The sequence below is a fragment of the Branchiostoma floridae genome, chromosome 18 (assembly GCF_000003815.2).
Source record: "Branchiostoma floridae strain S238N-H82 chromosome 18, Bfl_VNyyK, whole genome shotgun sequence".
NCBI lineage: Eukaryota > Metazoa > Chordata > Leptocardii > Amphioxiformes > Branchiostomatidae > Branchiostoma > Branchiostoma floridae.
The window spans coordinates 8,296,936-8,316,179 of NC_049996.1; the positions used below are offsets into that span (position 1 = coordinate 8,296,936).

Here is a 19,244-nt window from a genome sequence, read left to right on the forward strand (position 1 = left end):
ACAGGTATGTTAAATCAACAAAGACTAAAAGTTTACAAGTTTACACTTACCAAGATCATTTGTCAGATGGTAGTTGAAGTAGTACAGCTGGCCGTGCTGCAACTCCAGATCAGTGTGGCTAAAAGTAACCGCTTTGCCGATCCCAAGTCGTTCAAAATAGTGCATATGCCCAATCTGTAAAAAACAAGACAGGAAAAGTAAATAGTAAGTTTTATTGCAAATTCTTGCCCGAGGGCTAATTGCAAGTGAGAAAAAATGACATTCAAATAATGGTTAACAGTATACTAAGCGACTACTCTAGTCTAACTTAAACTAGTTAAAGATGTATCTAATTGGGTTTGACTTCTTTTTCTGAGACAGTGGAAGACGAAAGATCCCATTTTTTCCGTAAATGTAATTTTAATATCAATTCATTCTATTGTTTAATATATCATAGTTAAAACTGATATTTGAAGATTCATGTCTTGATTGTACACTGTACGTTATTTTACCTTGGCATGAATATTTTTGGTTTCTGACATGTGGTTTTGTGGCTCAGAACATAAATCAAGAAGCCATGGATTGATTGTTATTCATGCATGTATTTTGTGCACATGAAAAAATCGTTAAATTCATAGTATTACACAGTCATATAAAAGCAGTTGAATTTAGCAGATTTTGTTTGAACTGCAGTAACTGTTGCATTTTGTATGGGACTTTGAAATAGAATTACTTATCAAATAAGGAAAAAAATTGATGATTTACTTACAATATGTAGCAGCACTCCATACCCTTTAGCCTCTTCCGCAAGCAACTGTCATGACTCATAGTTGAAGCTCAAGCACCTCATAGAGTTGTACTAATGGCTAACTGCTAACTCCAGGGTATGTTATTACTGATACTAAAGGGTTAATGCCCCGGCCCGAGGTGTATATGGTGAGATAATCCCTGGTCAGGTGCGATAACCACCGAATAAACCACCGAGTGAGCGTAGCATCGACACCGGCACCAGTGTCGATGCAAATCGACACCGGTGCCGGTGTCGATTCATTCTGACCAATCAGGGGAGCGATACCCACCTGCCTGACCTGAATCTACGTGTTATGGCATCATAACCAACGTGGAACGGGGCCTTCTGATTGGTCCGCGGCGCCTGGCTATATGATAATACTGGTTAACTGCTATAATCCAGGGTAGATAATTAATTTACTCACAGTGTGCAGCAGCACTCCATATCCTTCAGCCTCTTCCAAGAGCTCACACCGCCCGCTCTCTCCGTAGTCATAGTTGAAGCTTACCGCTTACCTGTCCCTTGACCGGGGGTGGTCGTGGTGGCACTTAGCAGCTGCAGAGCACACCTCACTCCATCTCACCCTGAAGTACCTGATAGTGTAGTACCTCATACTAATGGCTAACTGCTATAATCCAGGATAGATAATTCATTTACTCACAGTGTGCAGCAGCACTCCATATCCTTCGGCCTCTTCCAAGAGCTCACACCGCCCGCTCTCTCCATAGTCATAGTTGAAGCTGTAGCACTTCAGTGGAGGGAACGACAGACAGTCGGCGGCACATTTCCCAGGACTCGAGTACCCCTCCGTGACTTGGAACGGTGTCGACATCAACTTGCCAAGCTGAGGAGACGCGAACTTCGTAAGAGCGACCAGCTCAGCGTTCGGGTCGCTGGTCTTTGCTATGGCTCTTGCTGGCGGGTCCTGAACCTCTGACCACGGGAAGGTCTGGTCACCAAAGATGCCACGGCCAAAGCCAACACCCTCCTGAATGGAACAGAATAAGATGATATTATTATAAGATTATTGTGTAGAATCATACCCATTTGCATTGCATTCAATTTGGTTAATGACTGGACAGCACTCACACTCAGCCAGGGCTGCCCAACAAACCTGTGGCTATTAAAGAATACTGTAACATTACATTAGAAATGGAATTTGGGCAATCAATAACAAGGTTTTCAGTACATCTTGAAACTTAATATGCACATAATAATCTCAATCATTCCTAACCTTTCTCTCAGTCAGAGGCGTCTCATCCACTGCCATACCAGAGGCCTTCAGCACGTTCGGGTTGCTGGTGGTGACGAAGTCTGGGTTCACCCGCCCCGCAGGGGGGGACAAGTCATAGTAGTCCAGGCTGCAGGTCGCACTGGCCGAACCCCCTCCTGAATTGGTTGCTTTGACGGTGAAGAACAGAGGGATGCGTTCCGGTAGAACCTAAAGAAATAAATAAATGCAAAGGAGCATGGCAGAGTATTAAGTAAAACTCAAACACCTGGACCAGTGCAGGTTAGGTGCATGTAGACACCAGAAATACCTGCACAGCTCCAGTTTTACGTGCACTAACCTGCTTAATAGTATTTCAAGCCCTGAACATAATAATCCTATTATAGCCTCTTCAAAATGCCACAAGTGATCAGCACCTTAAAGTTTCACAGTCGATCCTTACCTGATCAACGATAGACGACGGGCCGCCCAAGTCGTTGTCCTGGGCCAGGTCACTCCCTCCTTCGAACGTGCCAATACTGTAAGTAACGGTCACCTCACTTTTATCGTCGTCTGCGGCAATGGCAAGCTGAAACGCTGGCTCGGTGTAGTCACGACCTTTAACCTGATAGACAGTGCAGCTACTGGTCACGGCAGCGCGTCTTGCTACACCACCGCTTGACTGGTGGAGGGTACAAGGGAAAGATGCGCGGGAATGAATGACTAAAATATATCAGGAAATGTTTTAACTGCTGTGTTGGACACCTGATTGGATGTGTAAAGTTCTTGGTAAAATTCTTTGCATTGAATAAGAATTTCAGCTGTGTTGTTTGTAAACATTGCAGCTCTCCTCTCGGGTTTGTAATTGCATTTTTTTTGTTGTCGTTTCTAGATCTATCTAGATTAAAAAACAGCTTACCGTACGGTAGTCAATTCTTCAAACTCCTAGCAACCCCCTACCTTTAAAAATTTACACTGCTACTGAAAAAGCAAGTAAACTTGAAATAATGGTAAAGCAATGGTACACTGTAGTGTCGACCCCTAGTGTACCAACCCCTAGTGTTGACATTGATCATTTTTAAGTCAATTAAAATCACTAATTACAACAAACTACTCACCGCTGTAGTGACACTCTTGAACTGCGGAGGCGACTCATCCTTCTCATTGCTGACCGTGTTGAAGATGTTTGCCGTGATGGTCGGCGTCTGGTATGACCAGAGCAACTCCTTGATGATAACCTCCTCGATCGTTGTAAAGAGGAGGTTTATAGTCAATTTGAGAATAACATGAAGCTCAAGCCGGAGGGGTATAAGCTCCAGATCCATTCGGCATCTGAGAAGAACAAAATGAGAAGACAAAGTTAGGATTTTGAGTCAGTTCAAAATGGTTTTATTTGACGTTTATTTTAAACTAGTTTGAATATTGGACAATAAAGTCATTTCACTTTGTGGTAACCTCACTCACTCACACTCTTGATCACTATTTGGTGAGTACACTGACTTGCATGTACACACAATTTTGTACATTGTGCACAGACAATGGGTGGGTTGACACGTGCATATATATTCAAGCCTGTATAAGGTTCTTGCTGAATTCTTTAAGAAATAAAAATAGCCTGTACCAGGCTCCACAGGTTGTTGCTAGTAAGAAAAATTGCAAAATTTAATATAGACACAATTTCTATAAACATGCCAGAGGAGTTAGTTGTCCAAGGAGTATGGTGTGCAACGAACTAACTCCTCTAGCATTTTATCTGGCTACATTTGTCTACTATTTTGCTGGTGACCTGTGGAGCCTATAGTAGAGGCTAAGACTTCCCTACAGACCTCATACAGCGACTGTTATAAATATATACACTCGTGTGAACCCGCCATCATGTTACAATGTTGAGCTAAGTTTGAGGTTTCACAACCAGCATACAAAAAAAGACTAAACGTAACATTTCCAAATTCTTGCCCAAAAAATTTCCCCACTGTCACCGAAAGATAATAAAGCCTCTGAGTTAACACTAGTTCACCTTTATCCGCAGGGTAACCTATATCCATTGTTTTTAAAAACAGGGTAATTAGGGATTATCAACTTGATGTAGGGATATCAAATTGCAATGTTTGGAAACAACTGCAATTTAAAACCACCGTTTGTCAACATGATATCCCTAAATACTAAGCATTTGAAAACAACGGATATACTGTAATTCACTTTGTCTTCTCGGTACCAAATTTTCACGGTCTGAGAAAATTTAACTTGTTCTTGGAACTAAATGTTCACTGTCGCGGCAGGTGCGCATAAAAAAAGGCTGTGATTTATTTGTTATCGGTTATGATAAGTTCACGTTAAAGTCGTCACCGTGAAAACCGTGAACATAACAGTACATTGAAAAAATCAGGAATTACAGTAGGTGAACTTGCGGATAAAGGTGAACTAGGATCAAAGGAAAGGTGTTATGATTTAATGGCTTACGCGACATCCAGGGGAAACTTGCTGAACCCAACCTCAGCCTTTGTAGGAAACTTGGTAGTCAGCAAATAGCCGATGAGCTTCAGCCCAGCTTTGAAGAGGAAAAGGTTGATACTAAGCTCTCCGGACACGTATGCACCGAGCTGAGGCGTGGCCGTTCCCTGAAACAGACAATCATTAAATCGTGAATAATTTCATCCGGTGGGTAAATCCGTGGTCAGGACCTCATCAGGACTTTTTCAGAGCATAGGGGCAAAGCCACCTGCAGCATTCAAAAGCCTTGTGGTATTAGTGATAAAATCCTCCCCCAAAAAAAATTTAAATTCATAATCCTCATATGCAGAAACAAACTAAGTACATACATGTGTACATGTATTTCCTGCAATTTGATGGCCAAAATTTAGCGAAATAAGACATTTCTAACCTTTGTCACAAACAGAAATAGAAAATAGTCCCCTTCACAAGCTGAAACACCAGGTCCAAATCACAGCATACATATATCAAATCAGTGTAGGGACCATACGCTGAGAGAACACTGAAACTTTTGAAAATCATCTGGCATGAATGTTGAGGTGAATTTTTCTCACCAAATCCTCTGGGCAATACTAATTGGATCTACTGGGTACCACCCTCTGTAGTAATCACTGGCTCTATCTTTTTGCTTACAAGGGTCTGAACAACGATCAAAATATTATGTCCCCTGTTAATTTTACAGATTATCATTTGCATTAGATATATAAGGTAGAAACAACTATAGATAGAACTAAATAATATATATGCAGTGTATGTAGTCACAATATCAGCTTAAGTTTAAGATGTCTGGGGACCCCATTGTATTGCTTTTGTTGCAATTTCAATAAAGTAAAGTAAAGTAAAGTTAATATAAGTAAAGACAAGAGAGAGCATCTTACCACTGCCTTCATCGTCATGAAACAGAGCTGGATGCCACAGGTTATCTTCCAACTTCCCCCCGAGGCAAACTCTGTGAAAAGAGAAAAACAATCATGATCATGTTAGGGCTTTCTAAAAAAGCATTAAGACTAAGAGTCTTCAAATAAAAAGATCTCTTGTATGTCATTTAGATACAGGATTACAAATCTGAAGGTGTTAAACACTAAACATGCACATGCACACACACATGCACACATGCACATGCACACACACGCACATGCACACACACAAACACACACACGTGCACATGCACACACGACACACATGTGCATAATGCACACATACACACGCACATGCACATGCTCGCACACCACACACACACACACACACACACACACACACACACATGCACACACGCACATGCACACACACATGCATACACGTGCACACACACATGCAAACACACAGTGTCACACACACACAGAAACACAAATACATGAATGTACAACAAGTAAATATTTACCGAACGACAGTGGAACTGGCCCGACCATGAAATTGAAAACAATCTTGAAGAACTGCTTGTCGTATGGACCGTATAATTTCTGTCCGCGCATGCAGATGTCGAAGCTGCTGAACTGTCCATTAAACAGTTTTCCCAGGAGATTGTTCATAGCCTCCATGACCTGAATGGAACAAATTATTACATCAATTATAAAATCAGCTACCTGGAAAAAAATAACGTGCATTATGGTGCAACTGCGTGCAGAGGACATGCCAAATTACAAACAAATGCGGCAAAGGGAACATGGAGATATAGGTGTGAACACTCATCACATCAACCAAAAATAATAGTCTGTTGTTGGAGGTTACCTTCCGTCACAGAGTAACAAAGATCAATCATGGCATTGTACGTACATATGGAAGTTAGATCGTATCATACCCGGGACGTATTTTAAATACATTTGATGACAAGTACGTGACTGATTTATCTCTTTAACCACAAAAAGTTTATTCTTATTTTAATGATTAATCAAAACGAAAATCAACAATCACACAATTACAGTTTACATAAAGTTTATACCAGGTGTGTTCATGCAGGAAATGGTACATGACTCTTATACAATGAAAGCATCAACTCACCAGCTCTAGATATGCTGTACGAAGTTCTGTCATAAGGGCGGCAATATTGAACCCGCCTGGATTTTTTATGGCCACAAGTTCCTTTATCTCCGTCATCGTCTTTTGTTTTAGGGCAGCCATATCTAAATGGTTACAGGGAAAAAGTCTGCTTTAGAACAAAAGATTCATAAAAGACTTAGTGATCATTCTTATGTAAACAATTTGTCATATCATTTGCACAGTGCATTTTATACTTGTTAACTTTACTGTTATACAGTAACTAATGTTTGGGATTCTTGGGTTAAGCTCTCAAAATGGAGATACAATTTCATGTACAGTAACAACACCAATCTAAACTAGAAAGGCCGACATTTGCTTAAGAGCAAATACAGCATATTTCAGCCATACCCCTTTCCACGCAACATTGGACTGTTCCAAATCACCCCTGCGCAAAAATGGAACATCCTCTTAACAGCACATTATCCCCCAAAGTGGACTGGTATTGTGAATTGATTCCAGGTAAAAACAGAGCTTGCTTCTATTTTTCAGAAAATGACAATAATCACACCTTCCATTCAGAAAATTTTCATCATGACTGAAAATTGTTGAATGACTTCATGTAATGTCATTAACAATTTTCAGTACGATAACTAGGTGTAAGTTTAAAAAAGTATAAGCTCCTTGTGATGTGGGTAGATTTATTATTGCAGTGAACTTTTTTTATTCAAGTAGGGCATACGATTTAATAATTATCAAGCAGGTGCAGGTATACTGTAGGAGCGTTTGTTTTCTTCAAGCTGTAAAACTGTTAAACTGTTTTACTTTGTATGCAATCAGCCATCGAGCCTATTCTTATTTTAGTTTAACAACTTCCTGCCAGACCCGGAAGATACGATTGAACCTTGTTCGAGGATTTATTTTCGTCTGTCTGGTCAGTCTGTTCATACCCTGGCGCTGAGAGTGTTTTATTGGGCTGAAACTCTGGCAGTTTAAAGTTACTTACAATGTAAATGTTCAAAGTTTATGTCAAGCAACAACAGCACTAGCAAATGTGGCCACTATAGACAGGTGGTCACTATAGAGAATTAATGCTGATCTATTGACTAGGAGCCATACGTTACACATGATTTCAGTACACTGATCATTAATCATATAAACATTGCACAGGTAAGCCAATTGTTTAGATGTACAATTAAGTTCAAATAATTCTGAAGAGAAATATTGATGAGAAAATAATCATTCTCGCCACTGTCTTATAATTACGTATCAAAACTAAACGCAGATTTTCTAACTAACGCACCTTTCGCCGACTTCATCAAAGGACCGCCGGCTATCAATCAAACACGGCTGTTGATTAGACTTAGAGTCATGTGCTGTGTGCCAGTTGACAGCGAACTTCATGCTACGTGATGTTTTACATTGCTTGGACCTTCTTTCCTACAGCGGTGCTTCTACAAAATATTTAGACTGTAACACTGAGTCCCACATGTTTTATAGAATAGAATTTGACGCAGAACAGCATTTTTTGCTGGGTATTTTTCTTGAAACATGTCCGTAGGAATATCAGCGAGGCGGCGACGTAGGGATATCAGACCGTCAACAAAAGTCGCACGGCGGCTAACGGCGCAGCGAAGATACTAGCGCTATAAATAAGCGCTTCAACTAAGGATGGCAACCCGTACAATATTTTTGTATACTGTTGAGCTAAGTAAAGTTTGTTGTTTATGAGGTTTTAGTTGTCTTTGAAGCTTTGACCCGAAATATTTTAAAGTCAAACTGCTGAAGAGAAGTAAGTGACTGCTACGATTATCGTAGATATGGCCCTAAAAAAACTGATAAAAGAAGCCTTCCCAATAGTCTAAAATGCAAGAGCTTCCGGGGGGGCTTCGCCCACCTGGGTCCCCCCCACAGTGGCCCTGCCCCTGGACCCCGCCAGGGACATTCGGCAGCCCCCGGACCCCTGTCCGACGCTTTGAAAAAATCCTGGCGAGAAGTCTGTACGGCCTGAGTCTTCAAGTTAACGTATTGTGTGGTCCCGCTTATGAATAATAATTAGCCTTCGCTTTCCTCTTCGCTGATTGGCTGAACCATTAATTGAATTAACTCTTCCTGCCGGCTAGACGCAGGTGCAGATGTCGGCTCTGTGGGGTGAACGTCCGAAAGGTCATGGCATGGAGAACGAAAGAAAACCAATTTCCCCCAAAAAAGTGCTGTAATTAAGCCTTTTACAGTACTTTACGCCAAAAATTTCACTTGGATCATTTTACCAACTATCTTATGCCTATCTATACCAAATGTTACTCATACCAGGGTACAGGGGTGCAAAATATACCGTTATAAGACCGTCAACAACAGTCGCACGGAGCTAACAGCGCAGCGAAAATACCATCGCTAGCGTTTCAACTTCGGATAACAAGTTATAAGTACTGTTGAACTCAGTAACGTTAAAGTTTGTTTTTAGTTGCCTTTGATGGTTTGACCTGAAATAGTGTTACGCTAAACTCCTGAAGAGAAGTTAAGTGACTGCTGCGATTATCATAGATATGCCCCTAAGAACTGATACAATATAAAGCCTTCTGAATAGTCTAAAATGCGAGAGCCTTAGGCGGGCTTCGCTCCCCCTGGCGGGAACACTGCTATATGCGGGATCATGAGGCCCCGCTTATGAATATTAATTAGCCTTTGGCCTCCTCTTCGCTGATTGGCTAGGTCTTTGATTCAATTAACTCTCCGGCTGACGCGCACAGGTGTGGCTCTGTGCGGGGTCACGGAAGGTCACGTCAGGAGGCCAAAAGAAAACAAATTTCCCCTCAGAAAAGTGCCAAAATTAATCATTTTAAAGTTGTTTATGTCAAAAATTTTACTTGAATCTTGTTACCAAGTATCTAATGCCTATCTATTCCAAATTTCAGGTCATTTAATTGTAATACCAGGGTACAGGTGCCAAAAGTGTCCTTTTTTGGTCAAAAATTGGCCAAAAATTGCAAAAATAAGCATTTTGTTGCACTGTACACCAAAAGTGTTATTGAATTTATATGAAGGGATTATCAAGGCACATCTGTGTCACATTTCAGCTCATTCGGTTGCAATACCAAGGTACAGGAGCCAAAAGTGTCCTTTTTTGGTCAAAAATTGGTCAAAAAATCGCAAAAATGAGCATTTTGTTGTACTGTACACCAAAAGTGTTATCGAATTTATATGGGGGCATTATCAGGGCACGTCTCTGTCAAATTTCAGCTCATTTGGTTGTAATACCAGGGTACAGGGGCCAAAAGTGTCCTTTTTTTTGGTCAAAAATTGGTCAAAAAATCGCAAAAATAAGCATTTTGTTGTACTGTACACCAAAAGTGTTATCGAATTTATATGAGGGCATTATCAAGGCACATCTCTGTCAAATTTCAGCTCATTTGGTTGTAATACCAGGGTACAGGGGCCAAAATATACAGTTTTGGTCTAAAATTGACCAAAAAATCTCAATAAAATCATTTTAGAGGCAGATATGAAAAAACTGAGAAAAAAGCATCAAGGTATTGGCCCATTCTACCCCTGTGCCAAATTTCAGGTCATTCGGTCCAGGAACGGCGGAGATGAATCACTTTGAAGATTTGACAGGAGAAGAAGAAGAAGAAACATTACGAATACAATATATTTCACCATACTATGTATGGCTGAAATATAATTATACGTACTTTCTGATGCAAACTACCATACTTACAGTCTACTTAGTATAGTGGTTTGCATATAACTCTATAGAAAGATGACAAGAGCTTTTTAAATAGATTCTGCTGTGTATACATGTAGTAAATTGATGTAATTGCTAGTAGTCATCATTGGTTGTATTCTGCAACATAAAAAAGGATAGTACCTAATATTTTGGTTGCAGCAGCAGGCGCCGCTTTCTCCTTATTAGTGCATGCCGTTGTGGCCGCCGTCAGGTCAAAGGTTACTTGCTTGAATACTTCTGTCCATGGTATACAGGCCATCGCTCCACACATGGAAACCTTCAGGTCAAATGTCACTGTGGTGCCACGATAAGGCTTCATTATAAGATATCCCAACGAGACCACGACCGGATCATGGATATCCAAGTTAGCTACAATGGGTCCACCGAATTTCTCCGCTGAAAGTGAAGAAAGATCATGATTTAATCCGTGAATAGTTTCATCAGGTTGGTACGTCACTGAATAAATAGACGTTTTACACAGCCATTGCTTATATTCTCACCGACGTTTCGGTGACCGTCTGTCACCTTCTTGTGGGCAATTCAGTCTGGTTCACATTGTACTGCAGGACAGGTGTCGCTGCTCACAGTTCAGATGCAGTCACAAAACATAAAGTATTTCCATATTATGTACAGACAGCTTTATGCAAAATTTACTGTGCATAAAATTTTAATCATGATTCAAATGAATGATCCACTTACAGATAAAGGCCTAAAATAACCACAGAATAAATAATAATCAATTTACAGCTGTCAACAAATACACAATTAACATACATGCAATACTATACTAAATGGAAAAATGTGTGAGTATCAACGAAAGCTTGTAGTAAGTGGGTGTTCAAGGTACTTTATCAATCTTAAAAAAGCTCTACAACATTCAATGAATCTTCCTAATAGTATGTTGGGAACAAAAAATCTTTTTGCATTCACAGAAATATGACATAAGATGCAACTAAATCAACTTAGTGATCTCGGTCACTTTCAATTTCTATTATTGTCACTGACATTTGAACAGTATAATCTTTGCTTTTAACAGTTTAGTATCGTGTGAATAGTTTCAAGGGAAATCAAACTCTTTCGCTTTATTCATTAAACAGGCACTGAGTGCCACTGACAATTACCATTATAGACAAAGACAGGGTACATTGACCTTCATTCAGATTTGATAAATAGATATTAACTATGATTAATTTCTCTTGCAGTGTTACTTTTTTTTCTATTTGATATGTAACAGTTATGTACATTTATGTCTGGGATTACCCCCCAGGGCACATTGAAAACCGCCAATTCAATGGCGATATATCACCCCTGGTCAAGTAAATAAATAAACTAACAAACAAACAAACTAAATGCTCACCGATTTTAACCTTTGAAGTATTGAAGGTCCTTTGGAAGGCTCCAACCTGTAGGGTTAGAATCTTGGTGCAGGGGTCTAGTTTGAGTGACGCTTCAAAAACACGGCGGAAGACAGTAAAGACGAGCTCCACGCAACACCGGATATGATAGCACCCGTCCTTAAACGCACACCCTACCCCTCCAGGGATATGTGGGTGGTGTTGGGGGCAGGCTGAAAATGCAAAAGTGTAAAAAAAAGTTATGTAAAAAACAATACATAGACATCTGTTCGTCACCCCAGAAGCCCTTGCAAGATTAATCAATATTCATGAGCATCTCATCGGCTACGTTATCAGAGACTCTTTTTGTCTTGCTGTTTTCGGCAGAATTACAGTTACTGTTAGTATCTAACCTAAAAATGCTGCAACTTATGGCATTGGAGATTCACGCAGAGCTCTTTACTGAAAGATTCTGCATTTTCCTTCTTGTAATGTGACTCAGAGTCTTACATAATTAGGGTACCCGATAGATGTTACCTGCACTAGGAGCCCTGTAGCGTTTGAGCTTAGCCTCACGAGAACCATTGAGTGCTAAGCCTTTAGCTTTCAATGCCAATTTCAGTGAGCCGTCATCTAGAGTAGAGGATGCCACACATCTTCCTCCCCCTAGTAGGTCCTGCAGAGGGAATAGGAAGGAAATTTCAAACCTTAAGACAAGAGTAAGATGCTGGAATACATTGGAATGGTTTGGTTTGGTTTGATAGAGATCTCCAGTAGTGACTGATAATATCATTTTCACTTGAGTGAAGTGAGGAAAGTCGTGTAAAGTGCCTTTCCCATTAGGGCACAAGATCGGTGACATGGCAAGGTTCGAACTCAGGACCTTTTGAGCCTGGGCATAACACACTGCCATCTACAGCAGTGCTTTATTTACAATGCATCATTTCATTTATGACAGTTTTCTAAGATTCCTGGGGGGCAAACCACAAAATGAAATAGAATATATACATAAAATCCATTTTGATATCATAACACAACATAACATAACATAACATAACAGATCAGAAATAACTTCTTCAACAACAATTAACTAATTGATTAATTAATACATACCTCTAACATGTCAAGTGCGCCTTGAAGTTGCTTTTGTAAGTCTGTAAGTCCAACTTTTCCCAGCAGTTTAAGAACTGCAGCGACTTTGGTATCCTTGAATCCTGAGAGAGCTGGTCCGATTTCAGACAGTGGTGGCAGTCCCAGTTGTGCCGTGAGAGCTGCATTAGAATAATAATATATGTGTGTTAAAGGGCGTACATGTATGGCACCAACATAGAACATATTTTTAGTAATACTATTAAAAAAGAATAGTAGCACCCAATGAATGTTTACACCAAATAGACACCATTTTGATTCAGCTCTTGATTCTTGCCACCAGGTAATCAGATTAAATAATATTCAATGTTTATTCTTATAATAATGATTTTATTAAATGCTCCAGTTTCTTAGTGTATTAATGTTACATGTACACATGTATGTCTGTGTATTAATGTGTGGATCACAGAACCAGCCTACCACTGCATGTGACCCACCTCAGTCTATTGTATTAGTTGCAATTCTGATAAATCAAATCAAATCTGATTCAACAATTCATGTAAATATTGGTCAAATGACTTAAGATCATACTTGGTCCGTTTGCCTGCAGCGCTAGTTGCGTAGCTGACGCCTCCCTCTTTTTTCGTTTTGAAATGGGTGTGACATCGTTTGTATTTGGTGGTGGAGCACGGGCTGGGGTGGTGTTCTTGTTTCCAGGTCCCTTGGTCAGCGAGCCCTTTACAAATGTGATGCCCTATTGAAATATGAATGCATGAGATTCAATGAACTTTTTTATTTCTCGACAGTTGAACGTCAGGATACAACGTATGGCAACAACTGCTGAACAACAGTACTACAAGGTTACATACAGACACACAACAACAAAATATTATCGAATAACGGTCAAGGGCCTGAACTGATCTGAACTTTACATGATTGTGTGCCTTCTCTGCTGTAACAGAATACACATGTCATCAAGCACAAATCTTTAGAAATCCCCAACCCTCTCTGTAAACCACAAAACCAATCGATCGCGAGCAAATAAATACAATGTATAAGAACTAGGCTATGGATGAGGGGAGGCAGTGGTACTACTAGGAAGATCACCACAAATGAGACTCATAGGCCTGGGGGAAAAAGCCATGGGGATGACCCCATAAGAAAAGGACTGACAACATAAGGGAAGATCTCCATGTCCTCAATTTGCATAGTGCCAACCCCAAAAAGCTCAGGCCATTGACCACTTCTTGGCACTAAACTAATGCTTGATGTGGCAGCATCTCTTCTCCCTAAGTCAGAAACATTGAGCTTGAGCAAGCTCAACTAACTGACCCAATAGGCGAAGCAGGGGTTACGAGGCTGCTCGGGAAATTCCCTACCACATTAGGCCAGAATGGTTTCATCCGCTCACACCCAGAAGGTCCCATACTCTTTTTGACAAGTATGGTGGGTTCTTTTACGTGCCCAAGTATGGCTCTAACCCTAACATGGGACCTCCATTTAACATCCGGAAGGATGGCCCTACTAGCTGAAGCTAGGTACTAATTTTTCACCTGAGTCAGGTGAGGAAAGTTGCCTTTTCCAAGGGCACAAGATCAGTGACATGGTGAAATCTAACATGCAAGCACGTGCAAGCACGTCTAACACAGGCCTGACGGGGAACAACAGATGTTAAACCTGATAGTGTGCAAGTGTGTAAGTTTGCAGCCTATAGGTCACCCATCCTGATAGTAGTTCGAATCACTCTGACGTTTATTATACTCTGCTATTCCAGCAGAAAACATAGAAGGGGTACTATCTGGATGGTATCCAGGCTAGTGTGTCCGTACCACCAACCAGCAATATGACAGTGATCAGTTTGCAGCATGTCCGTAGCCAGGGCACCATCTGGATAGTACATGTACATGTAGTTCGCGTTTACTATACACTACTAGTATAATACTACACTGTAAGTTGCTCCTCGTTCTGACTTTTGTTACACACTACATTTTGTATATAAAGTCGCTTCCAGAAGCGAACACATAGGAGCGAACTACTATCCGGTTGGCACCCAGGTAAATAGCATGTCCGTACCACTTACCAGCAATACCACCCGGTAATCATCACATTCGGTGTTCCACTTGGGAAAGCCTGGCTTCCTCTTTTCAAGGTACTTCATTGGGTCGATGTACTGGTCAGTTGTTCCAGCTTTCCTAAATGCCACATGGAGGCTTTTGCCACATGCTGTCTTGGCAGTTCCCAGTGACTCACCTTTGAATACCTGTGTAAAAGATATATAGAATGTGAAAGATTGATTCATTGTTGAAAAGGAGACTTTGTTTTCACTGCCGTTTGTATGTCAGAACGATGCTTGTGAGTAACATAACTAGAGAACGTATGGATGGATTGTTCAGAACAATGCTTGTCAGCAACATAACTTATTATAATAAGAGAACGCATGGTTGGATTGTTCATAACAATGCTTGTCAGCAACATAACTTATTAATAAGAGAATGCATGGATGGATTGTTCACAACGATGCTTGTCAGCAACATAACTAGAGAATGCATTGGATAAATTTGTTTTGATATTTGGTAGTGGGTAAATGTGAAATGGTTATCGATTACAGTTCGGTTGGGAGTCTAGCAGCATGTTATGATACTGTTACGAGCGGAACTTCCGTTTTTTCTCAAATGGTAACTGCAAATAATTATATAAAATATAATCAAACAGATAAGATCGAATGTTCAACTGTATGTTTGATGGCTGTGTTGCAGCTGTGTTGTCCACTATAGATATGATTATATTATAGCATTATATTGTCACTATTCAATGAATTAAAATAAAATAAAGATGACCTACCTTCATTCCATTTTTACTGCTGGGAACTGTGATGGGCTGTATAATCAGTTCAATACCGTCAGGGTCGTCAACGAGTATGGAGACCAACCCCGCAGACGAATCATTGATCCTGAGAATTCCAGTGAAGGGGACCTTAATCTGTGAGAAGAGTAAAATATGGTTACATATTAATGCTAGTTTACCTTTATCCGTGGGGTAACCTATATCCGTTTCTTTTCAAAACAGGGTATTTAGGCACATCATGCCGACGGGTGGTAGTTTTAAACTGCAATATACATGTATTGAAAATATTGCACTTTGAAACCAACGTCCGTCAACGTGATATCCCCCAATACCCTGTTTTTAAAAGCAACGGATATAGGTTACCCAACGGATAAAAGTGAACTAGCGTTATACTTAGTCAAGGCTGTTGCATGTTGAGCTATGTTGAAGTGTTACTCTTATACTAGTAAATGTATGTTGTAGTGGGACAAACCCAACCCTGTGTGTAGTGGTGGGGCACAACACTAACTGCCTCTGCTAAGTTTACCCTGTAGAAACTTGGTGAAAATGACTATCAATTCTCCTCTACTTCGCTCTGACTTGCTGTTTTCTTGCACCAATAGCCTCAAAACATGTGAACGCCTGCAGCCATAGTGCCGGTATAATCTGTTCATTTTCTAATTGGTCCAAACTCCAAAACCCTGTCTATTAAAAGTTTTTCAGGTCTATTTTTTCCGGACCGGTCCACCAAGAAAAAACGGTTTTGTACCAGTACACTGTACCGTTACCCACCCCTAATGTACATGTACATGTACAAGGTAGGTTCAGAAATGGCATGTTATTAAGTGCATCATTTGAGATATAGTTAGAGGTTCCTGGATAAACTAAGAGCCATTAACCATGGGAAGAACATTGTATGTATCATAAGTTCACTTATTACAGGTGGAACTGTTAAAACAGATTCTTATGAATGTATATTTTTCTTAAACAAACTTTGATAGATTTACATTTCTGTGAGTCATCAGACAAGAATGGCAATGTGTCTGTTTGTTAGTACTTACGCTTGTTTTGTTGAGTTCCAGGTCAACACCTTGATGTTTGTATTTCCCATTGCCGGTGCTTGGGTAGGGTCCGTAGCCGGAACAGCTTGTAGCCTGCAGTAGTTTTCTTGGGAAATCCTTGTGCATTTTCGGTCCGAAAATTTTGCTGAGCAAAGTCCTTGCTTTAGTATACCTGGTGGGAACAATTGCAAGTGTCATGGAGGCCCATCTTTGTTGGTAGTAATCATAGTAAAATGCTAAACTTTATTCCAACACAGAAGTTCACAAGGATTTGCAAAAAACACGAGAACTCGTTGCCTTCTTCTATGATATCATATTATTGATCCTGAAGAAGGCAACAGCGGTCCTTCAAGGTTTGATCCGCATGTTGGAAGAAAGTTTAGCATTGTACTCAAATTGCATAGTGTGTTTGTTACATTTTGAATGGCAAACTTTGAGTATTCATTCCAGATCGACAACAGTGTAAACTGTTGCACCACACCAATACCACTGGTTTTATACTGTCTTACTACGTTCTATGATTTGTTGTTTTGTTGTCTTCCAGGTCAACACCTTGATACTTGTATCTCCCATTGCCGGTGCTTGGATAGGGTCCGTAGCCGGAACAGCTTGAAGCCTGCAGTAGTTTTCTTGGGAAATCCTTGTGCATTTTCGGTCCGAAAATTCTAAGCCATGGTACATGCAAATCTAAAGTTGGCAAAAGTTGAGAAGTTTAACTCACGCATTTTTGACAAAGGTGTAGGCCGCCTTCACAGCTCTCATTTTCCCAACGACAAGTTCGTAGGTGTCCACAAAGGGAGCTGCCAACTCCTGGAGAACCCTCAGCGGTCCTTCAAAGATTCCGAAGGCTGTGATGACTTCATCCTCTAGTTGCTTCTTGATTACTTTCTGCAACAAAACAGAGAATTCAGCCTGTTTTTAACAATTTTGATAAAGAATGATGTCACACAAGTCAGTGTGGCCTAAAATCAAATCATTACAATAACTATCATAATGACAATATCAATAATAATAATTTTTGTTACAGTAAACTACTAGTATATTTGATTTAGGATTAAAGTATTATCCCTAGACGATTGCAAAGCCATGTCGAGAGAGAGTACATTTTAGAGAAATATTTCGATTTTCCCTATATTCTGATCTCATTCTGTTGCTATAATAATCTTAGCTACCTTCTGCAACAAAATGGAGAAGATGCAGCCTGACTGTCCAGATTTTGTTTTTCTAAGCCATGGTACAATCATGTAATTAAACCTCAGCTTAGTAGCAGTCAGAACACAAATCAAGAACTGAGATGGCCAAAGTGTCAGTGAGTTACCAAATGGGCATTTTCAGCCAATAATACGTCTGACGATTGCTAGGGCTTTGGGCGATTCTAAGCACTCGTCCGTTGGGATTTAAAGCAGCAAGTGACATGTTTAACCAAACAATAACAAGTAAAATGACAGTTAAGCCATACTGATTTGATTAATACTATGAATGACTTATTTGGGCAGCCCTTAATTGATGAGAGAATGAGCAGAAAAATGTTGGGCCCCAAAAAAGTATGCAATTTCATGTCCTCTTCTTCGCTTTGAAAGACTTCAACTACAGTACCATTCTGATATAAATCATTTTGCACTTTACGGGCCACATCAAATGTATTTGCTAATTTTGTATGATTTTTGGTATAGCAGAAATTTCTTTCTTTTTTTAATTGCCAAACGTCGATGCACATGCACGCAGAGGTCATGGATACATGTATAGTCAACGGTCTTTGTTGGTCACTTTGTTGGCCTTAGACCAAATCAAAATTTAACTGTATTTGATTTACGATTCATTGGATTTTTTCTGTATTCTGACTTATGTTTTATACAACATCAAGTGGTACAGCTACAAAATGTAATGAAACAAAAGAGAGGAATGGAAGTGTAAAAATACTAACCGGTCCAATGCCTGTGAATTTCTTAAATCTCTTTGCAGTGTTATATTTTGTAGCGCTGAGGTCGGGTTTGGCCAAATTTTTCACGGAGTTTATCAAGACGTCTTTTGCTGCCAAAACCTCATCCCAGATCTCTGTGATTACTGTTTTGATGTCAAACCAGTACGGTCTTTGTCCTGTAGGTGATGATAAACAAAGTGTTGAACAACAGCAATACTAATCAATGTAATAAATTGAATAATAAGTTGATTAATCAATAATGATATGATAATTTAATATAAACAGACTCATCTGAATGACAGACTTTGTACACTATGCAGCTCCAACTGTATTTAAAATGAAGCTCATTCATTTTGTATGTCCATTACTGAGATGTGTAATTCTATTATCAGTATCTGTATCTGTATCTATATAGCCAGTATAACCGCCCTTTGGCGTAACACATCAGTGCCCTGGATGTAATAATAAAAACTACGGTTATAAATACTGCAATAAGTAATGCATGATTATCAACCGTTACACTGAAAGTTGACAAGTCATTTGATTGGGAAACATTGAAAAGTAATGCAAGAGATTAACATTTTTTTATGCACCTTTTAAAAACAAGCAAGATTTTTGGATCCGGTTCTTTGCATCAAGCACCTTGAATATTCCGTTCTGGATCCTGAAAAATAAAACAGTGTACAATTTAAATGATTGTATGGTTAGATAATTTCTCAATGACACATGCATGTAATAGTCCTATATAGAAACATTAAGCTGTATCATACATGTACCTTTACAATGTAAAACACAGTGGAAGAGAAAGCTATGCTAAAGAAATTATTGGTAACACAGCCTTGGGGT

The 19,244-nt window shown here is 39.8% G+C and overlaps 1 protein-coding gene across 2 annotated transcripts in view; it reads right to left on the reverse strand.

Moving 5' to 3' along the window:
• The window catches only part of LOC118405867, an 83,462-nt gene that overhangs the window by 24,713 nt on the left and 39,505 nt on the right, over positions 1-19,244 (reverse strand). For both annotated transcript variants that reach the window (XM_035805680.1, XM_035805678.1), the window contains exons 20-39: positions 18,992-19,062; positions 18,402-18,574; positions 17,199-17,365; positions 16,478-16,649; positions 15,435-15,572; positions 14,674-14,853; positions 13,185-13,347; positions 12,618-12,775; positions 12,042-12,180; positions 11,528-11,737; positions 10,312-10,566; positions 6,468-6,589; positions 5,851-6,010; positions 5,348-5,418; positions 4,440-4,597; positions 3,098-3,311; positions 2,443-2,661; positions 2,004-2,210; positions 1,431-1,757; positions 51-174 (exon numbers count right to left, since the gene is read on the reverse strand). In XM_035805680.1, the coding sequence (XP_035661573.1) occupies positions 51-174; positions 1,431-1,757; positions 2,004-2,210; positions 2,443-2,661; positions 3,098-3,311; positions 4,440-4,597; positions 5,348-5,418; positions 5,851-6,010; positions 6,468-6,589; positions 10,312-10,566; positions 11,528-11,737; positions 12,042-12,180; positions 12,618-12,775; positions 13,185-13,347; positions 14,674-14,853; positions 15,435-15,572; positions 16,478-16,649; positions 17,199-17,365; positions 18,402-18,574; positions 18,992-19,062 (3,428 nt within the window). The remainder of the gene's footprint in view (positions 1-50; positions 175-1,430; positions 1,758-2,003; positions 2,211-2,442; positions 2,662-3,097; positions 3,312-4,439; positions 4,598-5,347; positions 5,419-5,850; positions 6,011-6,467; positions 6,590-10,311; positions 10,567-11,527; positions 11,738-12,041; positions 12,181-12,617; positions 12,776-13,184; positions 13,348-14,673; positions 14,854-15,434; positions 15,573-16,477; positions 16,650-17,198; positions 17,366-18,401; positions 18,575-18,991; positions 19,063-19,244) is intronic.